This window comes from Bos indicus x Bos taurus, chromosome X (genome assembly GCF_003369695.1).
Source record: "Bos indicus x Bos taurus breed Angus x Brahman F1 hybrid chromosome X, Bos_hybrid_MaternalHap_v2.0, whole genome shotgun sequence".
NCBI classification, from domain to species: domain Eukaryota; kingdom Metazoa; phylum Chordata; class Mammalia; order Artiodactyla; family Bovidae; genus Bos; species Bos indicus x Bos taurus.
Window position 1 is genome coordinate 35,711,420 of NC_040105.1, and position 23,625 is coordinate 35,735,044.

Below are 23,625 nucleotides of genomic sequence, written 5' to 3' on the forward strand. Positions count from 1 at the left end.
CAACAAAATAGGTAAAGAAAAGAAAAAGGAGATGAAGCCCAAATTGCTCTGCTTTTCTATTCACTATGGGAAAACACACACACACACACACACACACACCCCCATGACTGAAGGGCTAGTGATTGCAAGTATTGAACAAAATGAGGTTTGGAGATTATCTAAGGATTTTAATCATTCTACCCAGAACTCCATTAGCAAAGAGATGGTGTTGCAGTGGTGCATTGAGAAATAAGCATTTTTTTTTATAGTTCTTTCCACTCTTTGTATAGTCTCTGTTATAAATGCTAAAATATCTATCTACTATGTCTATCAGCCTTCAGGTGTCTATCAAGTGCTCAAATTATATAAAACTATTAAATGTTCGTGACATTGTACAGGAAAAAGGAATCAAGACCATCCCCAAGAAAAAGAAATGCAAAAAAGCAAAATTGCTGTCTGAGGAGGCCTTACAAATAGCTGTTCACTTCCCTTCATTTCACAGCTATTTGTAAGGCCTCCTCAGACAGCAATTTTGCTTTTTTGCATTTCTAAATGAAGGGAAGTGAAAAGCAAAGGAGAAAAGGAAAGATATACCCATTTGAAGGCAGAGTTCCAAAGAACAGCAAGGAGAAATAAGAAAGCCTTCCTCAGTGATCAGTGCAAAGAAATAGAGGGAAACAGTAGAATGGGAAAGACTAGCGATCTTTTCAAGAAAATTAGAGATACCAAGGGAACATTTCATGCAAAGATGGGCTCAATAAAGGACAGAATCGGTATGGACCTAACAGAAACAGAAGATATTAAGAAGAAGTGGCAAGAATACACAGAAGAACTGTACAAAAAAGATCTTCATGACCCAGAGGATCACGATGGTGTGATCACTCACTTAGAGCCAGACATCCTGGAATGTGAAATCGAGTGGGCCTTAGGAAGCATCACTACGAACAAAGCTAGTGGAGGTGATAGAATTCCACTGGAGCTATTTCAAATCCTAAAAGATGATGCTGTGAAAGTGCTGCACTCAATATGCCAGCACATTTGGAAAACTCAGCAGTGGCCACAGGACTGGAAAAGGTCAGTTTTCATTCCAATCCCAAAGAAAGGCAATGGCAAAGAATGCTCAAACTATTGCACAATTGCACTCATCTCACACTTCTGTAAAGTAATGCTTAAAATTCTCCAAGCCAGGCTTTAGCAATATGTGAACCACGAAATTCCAGATGTTCAAGCTGGTTTTAGAAAAGGCAGAGGATCCAGAGATCAAATTGCCAACATCCGCTGGATCATAGAAAAAGCAAGAGAGTTCCAGAAAAACATCTATTTCTGCTTTATTGACTATGCCAAAGCCTTTGACTCTGTAGATCACAATAAACTGTGGAAAATTCTTCAAGAGATGGGAATACCAGACCACCTGACCTGCCTCTCGAGAAACCTCTATGCAGGTCACGGAGCAACAGTTAGAACTGGACACAGAACAACAGACTGGTTCCAAATAGGAAAAGGAGTACGTCAAGGCTGTATATTGTCACCCTGCTTATTGAACTTATATGCAGAGTACATCATGAGAAATGCTGGGCTGGAGGAAGCACAAGCTGGAATCAAGATTGCTGGGAGAAATATCAATAACCTCAGATATGCAGATGACACCACCCTTATGGCAGAAAGTGAAGAAGAACTAAAGAGCCTCTTGATGAAAGTGAAAGAGGAGAGTGAAAAGGAATGAATATGGTTGGAAGAACATTCCTTAGAAATAGTATATTTTTACAGCTTAAAATTCATACAGATCACCTGGCAAGGTGAGAAAATATGAGATTTTTATATTCTCGGAAAAAAATCAAGCAAACAATATCTTAGAGCCCAGACACTAATTGATAGCAAAATAATCGTGGATACTAAGAGGAGCAAATTGGAGGAAATTGATGGGTTATGGAAGACATGGAAACTTTCAAGGGAGGCACTTGCTTCAGACTGTGATTTGCTAATTAATTTGCAGAAATACAACACGAGATTAAACAGCTGTCCAAGTCTCCTTCTACCTGTATGAGAAAGAAGCAAATGTGCAATTAGCTTAGAGAAGATAATTTTTTCAAGTTCTAGAACCATTTTTGGAGAGACTACCTATGTAGTCCTTAGTTGAGACCACCTACTTTGAAATGTCAGGATTTGAGTTTTTATTATTATTATATGTTTACTTCTCTACAGTATTTGTAAGCAAAACAAAATTGTTTTTACCATTTAAAAAAAAAAGTGGTGAGCTATAGTATTGTAAAGTAATTAGCCTCCAATTAAAATTAATTAATTAATTTTTTAAAAGCAGTGGTGAAAATATGGATGATAGTTTCCTTTTCACATTTTTCTTATTTTAAAAATTTCTAAAACTTTATAAACATAAAAATGATCCATGAAATACGTTTGTGGTTTTCACCTATTACATTGTAGGTGGCCATGATTTTTAAGGAATTTTAAGATTGAATTAAGATATAGAGTATTATTTTTGAGTGTCATTGATGTTGTTTTCTGATTTCCTTACGACAGTGCTGCTGTGAATAGCAGTGGGTGTGGTGTTGCTGAGGGCAGTCCCCAGGACCCAAATGCCTTAAAAACCTGTGAGTGCTACAATTACAAATATTTGTTTTCATGTCTTAGTTTTATATACTGAGCATAATATAAATGAAATATCTGATAAGTAGTGGTCACAACTATAGACAGAACAGCAAGCCCTGAGGCTTGCTGGCCACATGGGAGCCCGAGGTGTTGGTCCTTAGCCTTTTATGCTCATGATCCTTTGGAAAACTGTTCACATCTTGCTTTTTACTGCCGAGTCTTAGTTTCCTCACTTGTACATTAAATGTATTTCAATAAATGACCTTTATGTTTCTTTTGGCTTATTCTGAACTGTTTAAACCTATTGGAGTGACAGATATCACCATGTTTAAAATGTTAAGGAGATGACAGATTTACTGTGTTTTATGAAATGACTAACTATAAATTTAGAAACTGTGGATAGAATAATGGATAGAAAAATGGATATGGGGCTGTTGTGGTGCTAACTACAGAACAAACCACCCCAAATGTACTGATATTAAACAACAAGAATGCCTTGTATTATTATCTCTCACACTTCAGGGGTCACCGGCCTCATCTACGCGACTCTTGCTCGGGGGTCTCTCAGGCAGTTGCAGTCAGATTGAGAGTGGGACTGTTTGTTCTGGACACTGTTCTGATGTGGCCTCTCTGTGTGGCCTAAAGTTTCTTCACAGAGTGACAGCTTGGTTCTGAAAGCAAGTGAACCAGGAAAGGCAGATGATTATGAAGAAGTTGTATTACATTTTCTGACGTAGTGTCAGAAGTCACATGGCTTGATTTTGCTGCAATCTAGTATACTCTCCATTAGGATCAAGTCACTAAGACTGGGCCACTATGTCTCCACATTCAAAGCAATATTGAGCGCTTTGTGGATATGTCTTAAAAACAACAAATAGATATAAATATATACACATACAGGCCTTCATTTCCAGTTTGTTTGTTACATCCTATAATTTGAATCATTACATAGTCCACAAAAAAGTTGAAGATTCTGGAATGTCCTCTTTGCTGTTTATGTTTCTGTGTATATCCAGGCTGATTTTAAACACTAGTCAAGTTCCCTTTGTTTTTTAAGGAATCTTTAATAGAAGGTCATAATTACACATTTTTTTTTATGTTAAGCTTGAACTGGGGTCCCCCATACTTACATTAACACATGTGTCATCTAATTTTGTGTGCTAATGCTTTGAACATTTTAAAAATTCATCCCCAAACTCTAATCACTAATTGAAACAGCTGCTTTATTTGAACAGCACTTGCAAAATATGTAAACAAGCCCTATTTCGTGTTTTGGCAGCAACTGAGTCCAATTTCATCAAAGAGTTCTTTTGCTCTGCACATACTCTTCACCTGGCAGCGAAAGGGACTTCAAGCCTGGAGCTCTTCTTCCTCCCGTTTGGCATGCACACACGCTACTGTGTCATCATCCTCAGTAACAGAAAGGTGAGAATGGAAATGGGGTGGGCGCTTTCATTAAGGGCTGGCACTTTAATAGGATAACCAGTACAGGCAACTTGAGGACAGCTGAAGATTCTATGAATGTAGACAACAATGTTAACCCTCTGGTTGCTAAACAAAGAGCTTATCCTCAAGAATAAGCCAAGAGTTACACTCAGAACAGATCAGATCAGTCACTCAGTCGTGTCCGATTCTTTGCGACCCCATGAATCGCAGCACGCCAGGCCTCCCTGTCCATCACCAATTCCCAGAGTTCACTCAGACTCATGTCCATCGAGTCAGTGATGCCATCCAGCCATCTCATCCTCTGTCGTCCCCTTCTCCTCCTGCCCCCAATCCCTCCCAGCATCAGAGTCTTTTCCAATGAGTCAACTCTTCACATGAGGTGGCCAAAGTACTGGAGTTTCAGCTTTAGCATCATTCCTTCCAAAGAAATCCCAGGGCTGATCTCCTTCAGAATGGACTGGTTGGATCTCCTTGCAGTCCAAGGGACTCTCAAGAGTCTTCTCCAACACCACAGTTCAAAAGCATCAGTTCTTCAGTGCTCAGCCTTCTTCATAGTCCAACTCTCACATCCATACATGACCACAGGAAAAATCATAGCCTTGACTAGATGAACCTTTGTTGGCAAAGTAATGTCTCTGCTTTTGAATATGCTATCTAGGTTGATCATAACTTTCCTTCCAAGGAGTAAGCGTATTTTAATTTCATGGCTGCAGTCACCATCTGCAGTGATTTTGGAGCCCCCAAAAATAAAGTCTGATACTGTTTCCACTGTTTCCCCGTCTATTCCCCATGAAGTGGTGGGACCGGATGCCATGATCTTCGTTTTCTGAATGTTGAGCTTTAAGCCAATTTTTTCACTCTCCACTTTCACTTTCATCAAGAGGCTTTTGAGTTCCTCTTCACTTTCTGCCATAAGGGTGGTGTCATCTGCATATCTGAGGTTACTGATATTTCTCCCAACAATCTTGATTCTAGCTTGTGTTTCTTCCAGTCCAGCGTTTCTCATGATGTACTCTGCATATAAGTTAAATAAACAGGGTGACAATATACAGCCTTGACGTACTCCTTTTCCTATTTGGAACCAGTCTGTTGTTCCATGTCCAGTTCTAACTGTGGCTTCCTGACCTGCATACAGATTTCTCAAGAGGCAGATCAGGTGGTCTGGTATTCCCATCTCTTGAAGAATTTTCCACGGTTTATTGTGATCCACACAGTCCAAGGCTTTGGCATAGTCAATAAAGCAGAAATAGATGTTTTTCTGGAACTCTCTTGCTTTTTCAATGATCCAGTGGATGTTGGCAATTTGATCTCTGGTTCCCCTGCCTTTTCTAAAACCAGCTTGAACATCAGGAAGTTCACGGTTCACATATTGCTGAAGCCTGGCTTGGAGAATTTTGAGCATTACTTTACTAGCATGTGAGATGAGTACAATTGTGCGGTAGTTTGAGCATTCTTTGGCATTGCCTTTCTTTGGGATTGGAATGAAAACTGACCTTTTCCAGTCCTGTGGCCACTGCTGAGTTTTCCAAATGTGCTGGCATATTGAGTGCAGCACTTTCACAGCATCATCTTTCAGGATTTGGAATAGCTCCACTGGAATTCTATCACCTCCACTAGCTTTGTTCTAGTTGTCTGTAAATTTTGTAAGGGCTGGTAAGGAAGTCCCATGGGAAGAGAGTGGAGGCACACCTAACCTGCTGGGCCTTCTCTATCAGCTATGTATAGTTGCATAACAAGTGACCAAACACTGCTAGGCTTAAAAAAAATCTGTGTTTGTTATATCACATTTTCCATGGGTCAGAGATCCAGATGTAACCTAGATGGGTCCTCTGTTTTAGGTCTGTCAAGTCTTCAATCAAGGCATCAGCCAGTGCTATGTTCTCCTTGAAAGCTCAATTGAGGAAGGAGCTGTTTCTAAACTCTCTCAAATTTTTGGCAGAGTTAATTTCATGGTTCTAGGAACCATGCATCTTGCTTCTCTAAAGCCAGGGAAGGAGAGAAACAGAGAGAGGGAGAGAAGGGTGGGAGAAAGGAAAGAGAGACAGAGAGAAAGAAAGAAGACAGGCTTCAGAGGAAACGTTTTATGGCATTATCCCCTTCTGGAAAGACACTACCATGTGTTGATCTGACAACGGAATTGATAACCCCCAGGAGATAGCCCCAAATGTGGATGGTAAAGAATCTGTCTGCAATGCGGGAGACCTGGATTCCGACGATCCCCCAGAGATGGGAATGGCAACCCACTACAGTTCTTGCCTGGAGAATTCCATGGACAAGAAGAGTCTGGCAGGCTACAGTCCATGGGTTCGCAAAGAGTCAGACACAACTGAGCGACTAACACACACACACACACACACACACACACATATGCACTATATTGAATTCATAGGCAATGAAATAATGGTAACTGGAAAGAGGTGTTATATTGACCTGTTGCTTGTAGTATCATTTATACCTGAAAAATAGCATAACCTCTTAAATATGTCAAGAATATTTTAATTTTACAGTGAAAATTACCATTTAGGAAGAAAAAATGCTATTTAATATTAATGGTAAATTTTGTTTTTCATTTCCTTTAAAGTTTGATTTAACTGAATTCATCTATATAAAAATTTATTAAAAAAATAATAACTCTGGTGTGGCCAGTAGTTTAATAAAATATTTCACAATCCCTTTTCAATATCACTTTATAATATAGCCCTAGAAAAATACTAGGTTTAATTCTCAGTAGCCTGGTAAGAGTTTGATTTTGTTTTGCTTTGTTTTTTGCTATCAGTTTTTAGCTTTTTTGACCATACTATTCAGCTTGCAGGATCTTAGTTCCCTGATCAGGAATTGGACCTGGGCCTGGTTCTCTGGACTGCTGGGGAGCTCCCACTATTCTTTGAATTGTACTATTTGAATATTAATATTTACTTCCATAAATTTTATCTAAATTAATCAAAATATAATTATACTGAACTTGACATCTGTTTAAAACAGTCCTTTGATTACATATATTTTGTTCTTATCAGAAAGAATATTAAGAAAAACAATAATAATGAACGTATATTGCTATCAGTTGAGAAATAATGCTCCTAATCTAAAGTATTGCATTGAATTACAATTGCTTGAGTGGAGAAATACATCTATTAATTTACATGTTCAATTTTATTGCTAATTATATTTAAAAATGTAATTACACACTTAAATAGATAATCAATCACCCAAGTCCACTTAGTTAGTTCCTTTTCTTATTAAATGTGTGATAACTTCCTTGCCATTAAGAACTACCTGTTGAAAACTATGATGTAATTAGGCCCCAGTGTGATAGCTTTCCGTGTGTAAAACAGAAATGTTTCTACTAAAGCTGCTACTGAGGGTCAGCCATTTGTTTCATTTTGGCTGTTCCTTTCAAACTTTCAAATAAAGTGAAATGACTTGTGTAATAGTTGTTTGAACAGAAAAACAGTTTTGCAAAACTTCCATCAGTGTTCATAGAAATTCCTCAATTAGGAGAAAACCTACAGAAGCCTAAAAATTCATGCTCTTAAGTGCTAGAAATCCAAAGAGATTTCTCTCATGTGTGGAAAGGGACAGACTGAATGAGGAAACTGGAGCAGAATCATGACCCAGTCCCTGAAAAAGTGCACTTTCTGGGAGGAGAGGTAGACAGACCCCCACACAGAGCACACAAACACTGCACAGAATAAAGCCATGTGTTGCTACAGCCATGGCACTCTGTCTTCACAGTGGTGCCTGTGTGAACAGCTGCTGGGTTCCAGCAGTGGAACTGGGTTCCACAGCTGGAAACCACCCAGCATTGCTGGGATCATCCTTATGAGAGAGGCAGGGGAATCAGCCAGGGATCCTTGACACAGTGCCTGGGTTAAAAGTCCATTCCATTTGTAGCTACTTTCTGTGACCTGACCAGCCCTTTTCCACCAACACATGAGCCTTTTTTGTTGAACCAAGCCAGAATCCTCCTCCCTCTGGGTATTTATCTTCTAATCCTTCACTGTCCTTTTTCTGTCTACAAAATTTGGTCAAAACAATCGAAACCAAAATCCTTGCCTTGCTGACTTGAGGAAGTAGCAGTCAACATCCCTGAACAGCTTACGCAATGCAGATTGGTCCTGTCCTGCACCAGGGCCCCCACACCAAAGAGAGCATCAGCCCTGCCACATCAGATCAGAAGTTGAGAGGGCAAGGGTGCCTGCTGCCAGGTAGAAGACCCCACAAGGCCTTCTTGTTGATGTGTGGTTTATAGCAGCTTAGTCTCAGGCTGTGCCATACCAGTTGTTAAATGTATTGCACGTCACTCTGGCCATCTCCCTTAGATTTGCATAAATAAGTGGAACCTCTCACATGATTTTTGCACTGTCTCTTGTTTCATTTTGCCTCAGCCTCTCTGTCTCTGCTAATGCAGAAATTAAGCTGGCAGTCTCTATTATGTATATGTAATTATTCCAATCAGTGTACAACTTTTTCAATCATAATTAATGTACAGACTTAATACTGATAACAATATTGATTTTGCTTATTTTTCCTTTGCTAGCAAGATAAAAACATTATATTATGCTAAAATCTTTATGTAATTTTACATTTAGGCAAACTAACTTCAGTTTTATGAAAGTTATTTTTATAGTATAATTTGCTAATGGTTTATTCTATTTTCTATGATTTTAAACAGCAAGCTACAGTTCATTTGCCCTTTGATTTTTCATTTGATTTGTTACAACTGCATTTTTGTTTTTTCTTTTGGTAACTACACTCCTCCCCACAGGCCAACCCCCTGACTTGTTCCCTGGGAAACAGAGAGAAAGTGAAATCCCAACTGGCCCATAAACACTTTGAAACATTTATGAACTACAGGATTTCTGCTGGCCATATAGGGGCAGGTTAGGTGAACTTTGAAGTCTCCAACAAAGTGGTGAAAGTGAAAGTCACTCAGTCGTGTTTGACTCTTTGCGACACTATGGACTATACATTCCATGGAATTCTCCAGGCCAGAATACTGGAATGGATAGCCTTTCCCTTCTCCAGAAGATCTTTCCAACCCAGGGATTGAACCCAGGTCTCCCTCATTCCTGGTGGATTCTTTACCAGCTGAGCCACCAGGGAAGCACAAGAATACTGGAATGGGTAGCCTATCCCTTTGCCAGGGCATCTTCCCAACCCAGGAATTGAACTGGGTCTCCTGCATTGCAGGCAGATTCTTTACCAACTGAGCTACCAGGGGAGCCCACCAAAGTGGTAAATGTTCACAAAGATGGACAGAGCTTGAGCCCCTCCACACTACAAGACTTCCTCTGACCTCACCTACCCTACTTCCCCTGTTACTGTGTAACCATCAGCATACATTAAGCACTGCAGCCATTTTAGAAAAAAATAGAAGAAAATCTGAAAATGAGAATTTTGTGCCCAATGGTAGTTGTTTATTTAGGGGGATCTCCTCTAGGTTCCTTATCAATGATACAACCATTTATTCCGTAAAGATTCCACATGCCTCGGGTACCAAAATGTTAGCTCCAGGGGACTGCACTTCAAGTGACATGTAGAATATGAGGAAACAGTAATTCCTATTTTCCCAAATCCATGTTAATTTTATGGACCCTCTCATCCTTTTTTTTTAATTGAGATATAATTGATAGATAACACTGTATAATTTTGAGATGTATACTGTGTTGGTTTGATATACTTATATGTGGCAATATGATTACTGCTGTCATGTTCTGGTGAAGGATCAGTTGTGTCCGATTCTTTGTGACTTCATGGACTGTAGCCTCCCAGGCTCCTCTCTCCATGGAATTCTCCAGGAAAGAGTACTGGAGGGGGTTGCCATTTCCTTCTCCAGGGGATCTTCCTGACCCAGGGGTTGAACCCTGGGTTTCCTGCATTGCAAGCAGACTTTTTACCATCTGAACCACCAGGGAAGCCCTGTTACAGTCATGTTAGCTAATGCATTTATCACACATACTGTTTCTTTTTTTGTCGAAAACAATTAAGATCTATTATCTTAGCAACTTGGAAGTTCATGATATACTATTGTTGACTATAATTACTCTGCTGTGCCTTAGATTTCCAGAATTTATTTATCTGCTAGTTACAAGTTTCAAACCCTCTCCTTCTTGAAGAAAACTATAGAATATGGAGTATGGCTTATTGTAAGTTTAAAAATTTGACACCTTCAAGCCGTATTCTAATTAATCTCATTTTATTATTCAGTTCACTCCTCCCAACAGAGTTTAATTCACCAACTATATAAAACCAGTTTTCTAGGCATGGAGAGAGTAAACACACAGAAAGGGTAGGAATACTGAACCCAAGGGAATCACATTTGAGTGGAGAAGACAACTTGCATAAATCTGGCCCAGCTCACACAGACACTTAGTGTTAGTTTGAAGTAGGTGCTCCCTCCTGGTTTACGAAAAATGCTTGCTAAACATATGGCACAGTCATGAGAATTAGAAAAAATGCGTTTCTTCCTTAAATGGATGCAACCTTATGCTGGGATGACCTTGCCCTCAGTAAGATGCCCCTTGCAAGACATACTCTTTCCTTGTATGCATGGTGTCCTAGACATGTCCACTCGTTTCTGTAACACAGATTGTGACCATTTCTGGAATAGTGGGAAGAATGCATAGCAGAGTCTGGGTTAATTGATTGATAAAGGAGTTTGGATAAGAAGAATGAGTAGAAATTTGCTAGTAAACAGAGTTTGGGCAGAGAAGTATGCTCAGGAGAAGATTCTAAGAACGTGAGGTTGAACTAAGCATGAAACTTCATGAATACTTGAATTGCCAGTTCTGAGAATAGAATGTTGGAAATGACAGAAAATGCTTTGAATGTATAAGTCAGACTAAAAATGAAGAGGGCCCTGAATTTTAACTGGAATAAGAAAGCTGAGTGCCGAAGAATTGATGCTTTTGAACTGGGGTGTTGGAGAAGACTCTTGAGAGTCCCTTGGACTGCAAGGAGATCTAACCAGTCCATCCTCAATGAAATTAGTCCTGAATATTCATTGGAAGGACTGATGCTGAAGCTCCAATACTTTTGGCCACCTGATGTGAAGAGCTGACTCGTTAGAAAAGACCCTGATGCTGGGGAAGATTGAAGGCAGGAAGAGAAGTGGACAACAGAAGATGAGATGGTTGAATGGCATCACCAACTCGATGGACATGAGTTTGAGCACTAGGAGTTGGTGATGGACAGGGAAATGAAGTCTGGTGTGCTGCAGTCCATGGGGTTGCAAAGAGTCGGGACATGACTGAGCAACTGAACTGAACTCAATTTATTTTTTATTATTGAAAGCAGGAGTCCAATAAAAGCCATATTGAGCATAGGCATGATCTGATTTTATTTTACTTTGGAAAGCATCTCTGGAGGCAAAACAGAAAGTAGACTAAGAGTTAAAGGCAAACTGGGAGACCAAGAGACTGGCTGGAAGACTTGCAGTCTATTACACTACTCCATACACATCCATCCTCTACAGCCCTCTGCTTTCCCTTATTATTAATAGCAGTCAAACAGAAGAATGTGAGAACCAATGGTGAAAGAAGAGGAGATGATGTTGAATCTGGGGAAAATAATGGGATAAGAGCACTGTATATGAAGATCAATCTTACTGGCAATTTCAGTGATGTTCACACCTGCAGAGAAAGCAAATTTTAATTTACTTGCAGAGCAAATTGGTGGGAAAAAATGTGAATAGAAACTTCTGAAAAATATGGTGATAAAGACAAAGAGAGATTGTTAAGCTCATTGCCACAGTAGCTTCTGGCTCTAGGCCCAGCCTAATGTTTATTTGAGAGATGTTTTCCTACAATATATCATGTGTTTTTATTAAACAATCAATTCATATGTTATGCCATTTAAATATATGTTACCTTCTCAAAATGTCTATGGAATAATCTCTCAGGCATGTAATTAATGTTGTGTTAAAATTATGTTTAAAAAACTCAACTTTTTAGTGCAAGCATTTAATCTTGTTATATGCCTTCTTCTCACCTTCACTGAGTCTCTTAGCTCAGTCATTCTATGAAAAATAGTACTTTAAAAGAATGGCAATTATTCTTACTGGTCAGTTTCATGTTATAATTATTACAAAGTCAAATAAATAGTCACAGTCAATGATTGATAATCTCTCTCTAGTGTATGGAATTTAACATTTTAAAATTTTAGCTTAGGTCTCACTTGCCTGTTATCAAAATAATATAGTATTGTACAGCCAATGCAAATACACAGATTAGAAAAATAGTAACATCTGGGTCCAGTATGAGAGTGTAAGTAGAAGTTAAGACCTATGAAACAACATAGGGATTTGATTTTCTGTCTAGAAATGTGTTTTTTCTTTTCTTTTTTTATTTTTTTTAAGGTTGAGGTTGGTTGTATCTGGAGGGCATCCATGACTTGGCCAGGGTTACCCAGCTAATTAGTGGCAGAGCTGGAATTAAAACTTTCCTGACAATTTAGTGTTGTGTTCTTTCCTTCTGGGTCATTAACAGCTGGTCTTGTAAAATTGCATGAACTGCATTGTTTGAGACCTCCGTTTAACTAGATACAGAAAGAACAAAATATTTTTTGTGAGGGTTTCTTACAATTGACAATGGGCATTGGCATCTTTCTGGAAAATGCAAATTCAAGTAAATATGCAGACTAGAAAATATGTAATAAGAGCAGAAAGGAAATTTAACAGGTGACTATTAAGATAGCTTACATTGACAAGTGCCTATTGTGTGTTAGATAATTTCATTTCCCTTGTCACTACCTCTAGACTTGGAATGTAAAGGGCTTCTCTACTTTAAACAGTTCTTTATTGCATTTGTATTATTTGCTGGTCTGATTTTATTTCTAGAAAAATGGAGGGAAATAATTAAATGATACTATAAGTGAATTTTATGAATAATTTGCTGGAACAGGCATCATTTTCAATTACATTGTTTCTTTTAAAAAAAAAAAAGAACTTTGAAAGTGACAAGTTAGATGAAATAATTTTTTGAAAAGTGATATATTGTCTAAGACATAGAGTTAAGTGAAGTTGAATGGAGTCATAGTTATTGATATTTCAAGGGACTAATAAATGGCTAGGAAGATGTTTATCATTTATATTTTAGAAAAATATTCTGTATTTTGGAAAATAATAGTTTACTCCTTTTGTATTAAATCTCATGAGTTGGTATTCATTTTCAGGAGTAGACATGCTATATAGATCTGGTTTCATTCAGGTACACATTGAAAAAAACATACAATTATTATAACTCTATAGTCACCAAGTCTAACTTCTTATGAAGACTATGTTGACACAAATCATCAATAAACAGTCTATAATAGGAATAGAAAAAAATTTTGCTTGAGTCTAACTGGTCGCAAAGAGTTGGATACGACTGAGCGACTGAACTGAACTGAACTGAGGACTATAGCCTGGAACATAGATTCAAGAGGCACTTGGGTGGTGTTCCCCCAGACTATAAAATGTAGGAGGCTAAAATAGACAAAAATCAAAAAGGTACATAAGTTGTTTGTCAAGAATTAGTATTGAATCTGGCAAGAAGTAAGGATCTTGCTAAGCAAGGGTTGGTTTGGGGCCCCAAGTGTTTGCACACTTACGAACTCTATAAGAGAAGACCTTTAAGCCATAAGATTGCAGCTGTATTGAGAATGGCTTTCCTGCATTGGAGAAGGAAATGGCAACCCACTCCAGTGTTCTTGTCTGGAGAATCCCAGGGACGGGGAAGCCTGGTGGACCGCCGTCTATGGGGTCGCACAGAGTCAGAAATGACTGAAGCGACTTAGCAGCAGCAGCAGCAGTGGTAGTGTTCTTGAGTTTGAAAAGGTTCAGAAGATTCAAGTTCTCAGTGATGCAGGACTGTCTGAAACTATATCCACAATAGCCACCCACCTGCATTTTGAATGCCTGAACCACAATTACTCCATTTTGATTTTTATTCTTTCTTTAATTATTAAAGCAGATATAAAATTCATGTTTCACAGGCTGTAAGACAGGCTATTCTAGTTAGCATAAAGCTTGAGCCAAATCGTATATAAGCCCAAATGACTTCCCCATAACTCAACGTGAAAATTTCTTCTATTAACTACATTTTAGGTAAAATAACTGATTTTTAGATAAAAATAAACAGAAAAAAATTAAAAGTAAAATATTAATATTTTGTTTTCTTTGGTGGATTGATGCGTTTGCACTCCAGTTACTGAAAAAAAAATTTTTTTACTGTACCCTGTGGCTTTGTGGGATTTCAAAACTTTATATCATTAGTATTGATCACTCAGCTGTATGTAGTAACACACATACAAAAAAAATTCAGATTGCTAGCTTGGGTTTATGTTTGAAAAGTACACGTCTACTTAGTAAAAATTACTAGATCTTCCACATTTACTAAGATCTTGAGGACTTCCCTGGTGGCTTAGACAGTAAAGCACCTGTCTACAATGCGGGAGACCCAGGTTCAATCCCTGGGTTGGGAAGATCCCCTGGAGAAGGAAATGGCAATCCACTCCAGTACTATTGCCTGGAAAATCCCATGGACAGAGGAGCCTGGTAGGCTACAGTCCATGGGGTTGCAAAGAGTCAGACACGACTGAGCGACTTCACTTTCACTTTTAGGTTATTTACATGCAAATGAAATTTGGCAAGCCTGCTCTCATTCCATTTAAGTGGATCTCCTAAGTGCTTGCTAAGTGCCAGCAAAGGGTTAGAGATTATTCTAAAGATGTGTTTGAGCAAACAACATATACATAAATGATATACAAGTATATTGATCACATAATAAAAATATACCAAAAAATTTAATATCTTAGATAACAAGTGAAATGACAAAAATTGTTGTTACCTCATGTAATCATCACCACATTCTTTACTTTCATTCTCATTTGCTTGAATTGTTTAATTGTTTTAAGCTAGCAGTCTTCCAAGAATATTTATAACTGTTAGGATCAACTGCTGTCAATGACACCTTGGGACCTTCTTAATCCATCTCTGTGTTCTGGTTGCATGCAATATTTCTCTCATACTATGGCAGGGCTGTATTTAATCCTTATGTTCTCCACCCATTTAGGATGTATGTTGCTTAGTAATACACCATGCATGTTTTTAAAGATTTATCCTAATTTTTTCATGAGCTTTTAAAATTTAATATTATTGTGTGGTTGTGTTATAGATTGGAGAATTAATATATATTTTGGAAGGAAGAGGCATTATCCCTTTGCCTTCCAGATTCTTTCCAGTGGATTCTTCATCTCCACTTGAGTATAGCTGTTCTCCAGAAGAAGGTAAAGTATTCATGCATTTTATATAATTTCTAATGTTGAAGGATAGTATTGTTCTTCATAGAGTCACCTAAGCACTCTCACAGCACATTTTTCCAATATATAATTACAGTTTCAAAAGCTCCCTTTTAACTTGAATATGTCAGCATCCATGGAATAGAGCACCATTTTAACACTTAAGAAAATGTCAAGGGTACTTCTTTTTAAATCTTTATTTTAGTCTTCAGATAAATATTGAAATTTGGCATTCAAATATTTACTCAGCAAAGTTTTCCATTTTCCAAGTATTTTAGAAATAGCTACAGTGCCAAATTCTATATATTATAATTTGTTTGTTATTGTTTTAGTTGCTAAGTCGTGTTTGACTCTAGAGACCTCATGGATTATAATGTAAAGAATCTACCTGCCAATGCAGGAGATGCAAAGGATGAGGGTTCGATCCCTGGGTTGGGAAGATTTCCTGGAGTAGGACATGGCAACTCGCTGCAGTATTTTTGCATGGGAAATCACATGGACAGGGGATCCTGGTAGGCTGCCATCTCTGGGATCGCGAAGAGTTAGAGCCCTCCAAGGATCAAACCTGTGTCTCCTGCATTGACAGGTGGGTTCTTTACCACTGAGCCACCTGGGAAGCCCTAGATGATATTAATGATATAACCTGTACTTTTACGCAGTGTTCTAGTTTAAAGTGTAAAGTTGTTACTGAAAGAAAATTGCAGTTCTTGCCAGTCCTTGAGAGATGTTTTTCTTTACATTTTTTTCTGCTCCTCTTACTTCTAATCACTGATAGGAGAACAATGGTCAATGACTAGAGCTCTTTGGAGAGAAAATTATCTTTAATTCCTGAAAACTTACTCTTAAATTACTGATTTAGAACTACTTGAAATGTGTTGCTGTTGTTGTTTAGTCACTCAGTATGTCTGACTCTGCAACCCCATGGACTGCAGCACGCCAGGCCTCCCTGTCCATCACCAACTCCCGGATTTCACCCAAACTCATGTCCATTGAGTTGGTGATGCCATCCAACCATCTCATCCCCTGTCGTCCCCTTCTCTTCCTGCCTTCAATCTTTCCCAGCATCAGGGTCTTTTCAAATGAGTCAGTTCTTCGCATCAGGTGGCCAAACTATTGGAGTTTCAGCTTTAGCATCAGTCCTTCCAATGAATATTCAGGACTGATTTCCTTTAGTGTTGACTTGTTTGATCTCCTTGCAGTCCAGAAATGTGTTACCTGTTTATTTTTACTCTTGTTAATAAAGGCCACAACTGCAGTGTTATATTTCAGACCTCCCAAGTCCACCCTGGATAACAATATCAAGGGCATACATGATCATTGCAATCATGATTGTTTTTGCTTCCCCTAGTGCTTACTAAAGATGATCCAGTTCTGTATTTGAAATGTAAGCTCCACCAAATCTTGGATGTGGACCTTAAATTGCCACTGACTAATGAAGCCAAGGAAAAGGCCTTGACTTTTGCAGCACAGCACCAGATGTCGAAGATAGAGTATGAGAGAAGGTTGATCACAGGCACTCTGGAGAGCAGTAGCATCCGAGTGGCCATTGCCCTCCTGGGACTGACCGAGATCGAGGTAGGAATGGAAGAAAGAGGACGTGCTGAAATTAGTCTATCTTTTTTTGTTTATTTGTTTTCTTTTTTTAATATAAATTTATTTATTTTAATTGGAGGCTAATTACTTTACAATATTGTATTGGTTTTGCCATACATCAACATGAATCCACCACAGGTATACACATGTTCCCCATCCCAAACCCTCCTCCCACCTCCCTCCCCGTACTATCCCTCTGGGTCATGTACAGAGATGTTACACTCAATCATGACAATGTTTCTACATATAAAAATGATGAAAGCTGCTTTTCCCCACAAAGACAGCTCTGTAGCTTTTTTCTTTTTTACCTCATTAAATAATAAATCTGAAACAAACTGTTGTACTAGGTAATTTTAGGCATTACACTCTGGTAGTTATTTCACAGGAATTTTCAGTTCTCGCTATTCATTAGCGGGCCCTGGAGAATTAATGCCAGTGCCCAGACCCCATTCTAGAACATTGAATTGTTCTAGAGAAGGGGGTGAGTGGGAACATGTTCTAAAATTTGCCTAGGTCATTCTGTCATTCATCCAGAGAGGATCAATTCTGGGGTCAGATACCAGACTCTAGTACTGTCCAGCTGTGTGACTGTGAGCTGGTAACTTAAAATTCCCAGTTTTGATTCTGGGAAACAAAATTCTAGCTTTGATTTTTTATATTTATAATAAGGAAATAATGGTCATTAATAAAAACTGAGATAATTATGTAAAATGCTTAGCATAGTGCCTGGTATATAGTGCTTTCTAGATATATATCTTTGTTGTTGTTGTTACTATTACTGTAGATTCTTATTATCATAGCTTGACCTCTATCTTATAATTAAAATAAGGAACAGTCAAATCTCCACAGAGCCACCAAAGCAAGTCTTCTGAAATATAAACCCCTGCACTTTGCTCCTTTTCTCCCCTGGCTTTTCCAACTTGTGTCAGAATGAAAACCACCATCCTTACAATAGTTTTCATGACCCTCCTGGTCATCCTGGTCAGTCCCAGCATCTCCACTGAACCATCCTCTTCCCTGACCTCAGTGTCTGCACTGGAGCCCATTCACTCCCATCCCTCCCTGTGCACAGGCCTCCCTGCTGTTCTTCATGTGCCCAAGGAAGGCCTGCTCCTTGTGGCCTGTGCATGTCCGTCCTTTGTAGCTTTTCCCTGGACCTGAGAGACTATGTCCCTCTTCAGGTCTGCTGGAAAGCTACCCTGAGGTTCTGCTTTACCGACTTAAATTTTTAATAGAATCCCTTACTTCCACCAGCCACTCTCCAAACCCTAAACTCCCTTCACTTTTCTCTTAGCAAAAACTGTCTAAATGCAGAAAATAACTAGAGAAGGGTTGAATGTGCAAGTTTAAGAAAATCAGCTACATCACATCAGAACATACAGACACATCTTTCTCTGCCATTATACAGATAGTCATAGTTCTCTTTTCAAGCGTAATTATCACTGTACTCTTGAAATGTGATAATGCTAATGCTTTTTGCAATAGAACGATAAACAAGATTGATTTTGAAAGTACCCTCTCCTTATGTAGTATTTGACACATTTTTCCCCAAATGCTTTTATGTGCACTTTTCAAATTATTTCATTGAATCCATGGAGAAATGGAGCGAAGATAGGATTACACTTGTAATACAAAAAACAGGAAATGACTGAGGCATAAAAAGATCTAAGTTGCCCTAACTGACAGGACAGAGATTACAGCCTAGATCGGGGCAGAGACAAATTTTAAAGCTGGAAAATAAATAAAGCTGAACACTCAGAGACACATAGTACATAGTAAACCTCTTACAGACCTGTAAACCAAGACTCCAAAATAGTCAGATAGTAGCCCAAGGTGACTCCACTGGTTTGTGACAGATTAGAAATAGGCCTGGGTTTTTACCTCCCAGTCCGTGGCTTGTTTTGTTGCCCTGTATAGCCTCCAGATCATATGTTCATTTCTTAGTTTACTGCCATGAAAATGTATAATGGAATAAATGAAAGTCTACAATCCTCTGTTATAACATAAAATAACTATATAATAAATAAAATCTAAAATTATCCTTGAAATAAATCTGTTTAGAACTAAATCTAATTGAATAAAGGTAATTACTTTTCTGCCAAAGAAAATGACACGTCTAATTTTTTGTTATACAGCCATATGCAATTTTAATCGTTGAAATATTTATAAGGTAATAGCATTATGATGTATCTACTTTATATACTGCAGGAGACGGGATCTTTTGTCAGGAACTTGAATATCTGGCACTTTACACGTAGAACTCATATTGGATTCATATCCTCCTGGCCATTAATAAACCAACTCTAATGATATACTCAGTGGTACTAGAAAGATTCAGAGCTTGCAAGGGAGTTACCTAATGTTTTCTATTACTTTCCTCAATTTTATGTTTTAAAACTCATGCTTTGTACTCTGGGATAAATGGCAAAGAAATTCATTGAAATTTTGAAATTTGACGTTTTAAAAAAGGAAATCTGAAAGATCCCCTTGGTGAGGATTAAGTAGGGTAAAGAAAAGGTTTTTGTATTTGTCAAATGTAAGTGCACTTCAAATCTTCAAATCACAAAGTAAGTACCTGTCGATACTATCAAAGAGAAACAAAGGCAGATACTAGGTAAAGCAAGGATGAATTTATTCAGTAACTGTTGAATCAGAGAGGACCGAGCATGAACTGAACTGAGGAGAGAGAGTGTGCTGGAGCCTGAGAAGTGTCAGGGATACACAGAAGTTTACAAGAAGCAGGAGGGAATTGGTCACAGTGATCCGGACTTGTTAATTGATGCTTATAAAGAAAAACAAACTTCTGGAATCTTTATGACCAGAGATATGTAGTGATTCAAGTTAGAACCAAGTACCCACCTGGCTGGGTGCATTAGCTCCTTGAATTTTTGTATTTCAAAGAGAGGGTTCTGAGGTCCTGGAGAAGACAGTTCTGGGTGGTAGATTTACATCTGTAAAGAAGGGATTTATAATTGCCGGCTTTTTAAAGTAACTGTTTTGAGGTGAGGGGGGAGCCTATGTGCCTATATCAGATTTTGGCTGGAACAAACAGTAAATTATCCTGGCAGCATGGCAGCACTTGTTCTAGTCTCTGTGTGTGTGTATGAGGGAGAGGGGTGGACAAAATCATTTGTGCTCAAAAATGTGCATTTTCTATAGGCTAAAGTTGAGGCCTAATTGAGAAGAGGGCTTGGAGGAGCCCAACTAGAGTCTGATCAAGAAGAGAATCTGTATCTGTACATATTATTTTGAATGACTTGCAGATATAGAAGGCAGATGGTACACTTTGGGGTAAAGAACTAGTTACTGATATGAATAGAAAATTTGTTCATAATAACTCGAAAAATAAACCAAATCAAAACAATAAAATTATAAATGAATTAATTTACCTTTCTGCATATACATTATTTTAATTGTCAAAATAAAGTAGGTAGAAAATGTGGCTTTGCGAGAAAAAAGTATTTGTGAATTTTATAAATAACAAACCCAGTGAATGAGATAACTGCCAGAGGAACTAAAACCAATTTTTGTTGAGTAATGGTAGCATGATCACAATCATGATGATGGCAAGGACAACAATGGCAATGATAATGACAGGCAATATTTACTGAGTACTTAAAATATGTTCCAAGGACCTGGCATTTGTTTATACTTTAAATATACCAGGGATAGGCAATATGTAATATTATTGCCTGTTTTGCAAATAAAGACTTTATGGCTTTGATTAATAACCTGGCCAAGCTTAGAATCGGGTTATAAATGCAGGCAGTCTGGCTTCAAGAAGAGTTGGTCTAACCATTAGACTGTACTACGTGTTTAGCAGTAGAGGGACCAGATAAAAATAAATATTGCCATTATTGGTTCATACTCAGTGAGCTGGGTTTTTCTTTGTGGTCCCATTTCAGTAAGGACAGTATTGAAGGAAATTGTATCTAGAAGAGCATATTCATGGGGGCAAGTTCTAACCCACATTATATAAGTAATATTTGAATGGACTAAAGATATCAAACCTATTTGAAAGGAATACTGGGAGGTTTGTGGAGGGGTAGGACCTAGTTTTATATAAGTATATTTTTTTTCTCCAAATTGTCATTAGCAAAAGAGAGGGGACTAATTGTACTGCTAATAAGAGCTAGAGCTGACAGGTAGATGTTAAATAACACAAGGTTCAACTCACAGAGGGAAGTACTTTCTCTAGTGGAGTGTTCACTAATGGAATGATCTCTTCCTGAGACAGTGAAATCCTCAACAGTGAAAAGATTAGAGCAGGGGACATTGAGTATCTCTCAATAATGGGTGACTCTATTGAGTCTATGAAACATGTTACTGTTGTCTCATACCAATTAAACAATAGTATGTCTAAAGAAATGAACAAAGCCAATCTCTTGAGGGATTTCTATTCCCCATATTTGAAGTCTAAGTCTAACACTGTTTTTTCATTTTGGAGGCAATAGGAAAATTACAGTCTAATTTTACTGTTTATTTGCAGATGTGTATGCTCTTTAATGTTTCAAAGTTGAAGAAGCCAAAGTCCATTTTATACAAAGCAGAACTGAGCCTTCCAGAACATTTTGATATCCCCAAGACAGTCTTCATTCCTCAGGTTCCAGAAACTCAAGTTGAATTGCCTCAATATCAAGGAAATGAATCTGCAGAAAAAACAGGTAACCAGTAATGTTAATGTGTAGACTGCAATATCTAGCACTGGCTTGGGTATTGTGCAATTTTAAAATACAAAGAAGAGATTATCTTAATGGGTTTTTCATAATGTAATTGAAGAGAAGGTGCAGCTATATAAATACAAATTGTTAAATGATACTTTATATTGTAAATAACTGATATGCTACATCACAGTAATTTAAATTATGTACTGAATTCAGGTGCCAAATACTGGTACTGAAATTTACCGAAATTTGCCAGCTTGTCTTTGTTAAAGAGTGGTTGTCTGATTAAGACCATAAGTTCTTTTTGAGGAAGGTAATTTCTTGCTGTCACAGTGAACTTGGGTACAGAAATTGCACTGGTACAGAATTGCACCTCAACTGGAGTTGAGGCTTAGATTGGCTCTAAAGGATAGGAAGGAGGATATTGGTAGCAAGAACATTTCAGAGGAGAAAAATGCCATTTATGAGTAATTTATCTTTCATCTAGATAAGGTCCTTTTTTAGTTAAGCACCTACTTTTTGTCTCCTTTATTCTGTGTATTTGTGATCAAGCAGAACTATGCCTGGGGCTTCCCAGGTGGCACTAGTGGTAAAGAATTTGCCTGCCAATGCAGTAAACTTAAGAGCCTTGGGTTCGAGTTTGATCCCTGGGTCAGGAAGATCCCCTGGGAGGGAGGACATAGCAACCCGCCTGGAGAATTTCATGAACAGAGGAGCCTGGCGGGCTATAGTCCACAGGGTTGCAAAGAGTCAGACATGAATGAAGTGACTTAGCACTCACACAGGACTGAGATTTAACAAAATACAAACATTTATATTATTAAATGCAAGTGATAAGATGTAAACAAAGTGACATAATAATGTAAAGTATTCATTTTTTTAATTTTTTTAAATTTTAATTGATGTATTTTTGATTTACAATGTTGTGTTACAGCAATATAGCAAAGAGAATAAATTATACATATATATACATTATTTTCCATTATGATTTATTGTAGGATACTGAATATAGTTCCCTGTGCTATATAGTAGGATCCTGTTGTTTGTCCATTCTATATATAAAAGAATGGGGGTTACATCTGCCAACCCCAATCTCTCACTCCTTCCCCCCAACCTTGGCAACCGCCAGTCTGTTCTCAGTGTCCCTGATTCCCTGATTCTGTTTCTGTTTCATAGATAGGTTCATTTGTATCATATTTTATATTCCACATATACGTGATATGGGCTTCCCTGGTGGCTCAGATGGTAAGGAATTCGCCTGCAATGCATGAGACCTGGTTTTGATCACTGGGTTAGGAAAATCCCCTGGAGAGGGGAATGGCAACCCCCTCCAGTATTCTTGCCTGGAGAATTCCGTGGACTGAGGAGCCTGGCAGGCTACAGTCCATTGGGTTGCAAAGAGTCGGATATGACTGAGTGACTAACACATATATGTGATGTGGTTTGATATTCATCTTTCTCTTTCTGACTTCACTTAGAATAATAATTCTGGTTGCACCCATGTTGCTGCAAATGGCATTATGCCATTATTTTTTATGGCTGAGTAGTATTTATATATATATATATATATATATATATATATATATATATAAAATCTTCTTTATCACGTTCCTCTGTCAATGGACATTTAGGATGTTCCCATGTCTTGGCTATTGTGAGCAATGCTGCTATGAACATAGCAGGGCATGTATCTTTTTGAATTATAATTTTGTCTGGATATATGCCCAGTAGTAGGATCACTGGATCATATGGTAATTCTAATTTTAGTTTTTTTGAAGAACCTGCACACTTTTTTTCATAGTGGCTATACCAACTTACATTCCTACCAGTAGTGTAGGAGAGTTCCCTTTCTCCACACTCTATCCAGCATTTACTGTTTGTAGATGTTTTGATGATGGCCATTCTGACTAGTTTGAGGTGGTACCTCATCGAAGTTTTGATTTGCATTTCTCTAATAATTAGTGATGTTGAGCATCTTTTCATGTGCCTATTGACTGTATGTCTTCTTTGGAGAAATGTCTGTTAAGGTCTCTTGCCCATTTTTTTTTAATTTTATTTTTTA

General features: G+C 38.0%; 1 protein-coding gene across 2 annotated transcripts in view; it reads left to right on the forward strand.

The window, feature by feature from the left end:
* CFAP47 (cilia and flagella associated protein 47) overlaps nt 1-23,625 on the forward strand; it is a 504,014-nt gene that overhangs the window by 275,296 nt on the left and 205,093 nt on the right. For both annotated transcript variants that reach the window (XM_027534335.1, XM_027534336.1), the window contains 5 exons: nt 2,515-2,585; nt 3,863-4,008; nt 15,183-15,294; nt 16,655-16,881; nt 21,389-21,563. In XM_027534335.1, the coding sequence (XP_027390136.1) occupies nt 2,515-2,585; nt 3,863-4,008; nt 15,183-15,294; nt 16,655-16,881; nt 21,389-21,563 (731 nt within the window). The remainder of the gene's footprint in view (nt 1-2,514; nt 2,586-3,862; nt 4,009-15,182; nt 15,295-16,654; nt 16,882-21,388; nt 21,564-23,625) is intronic.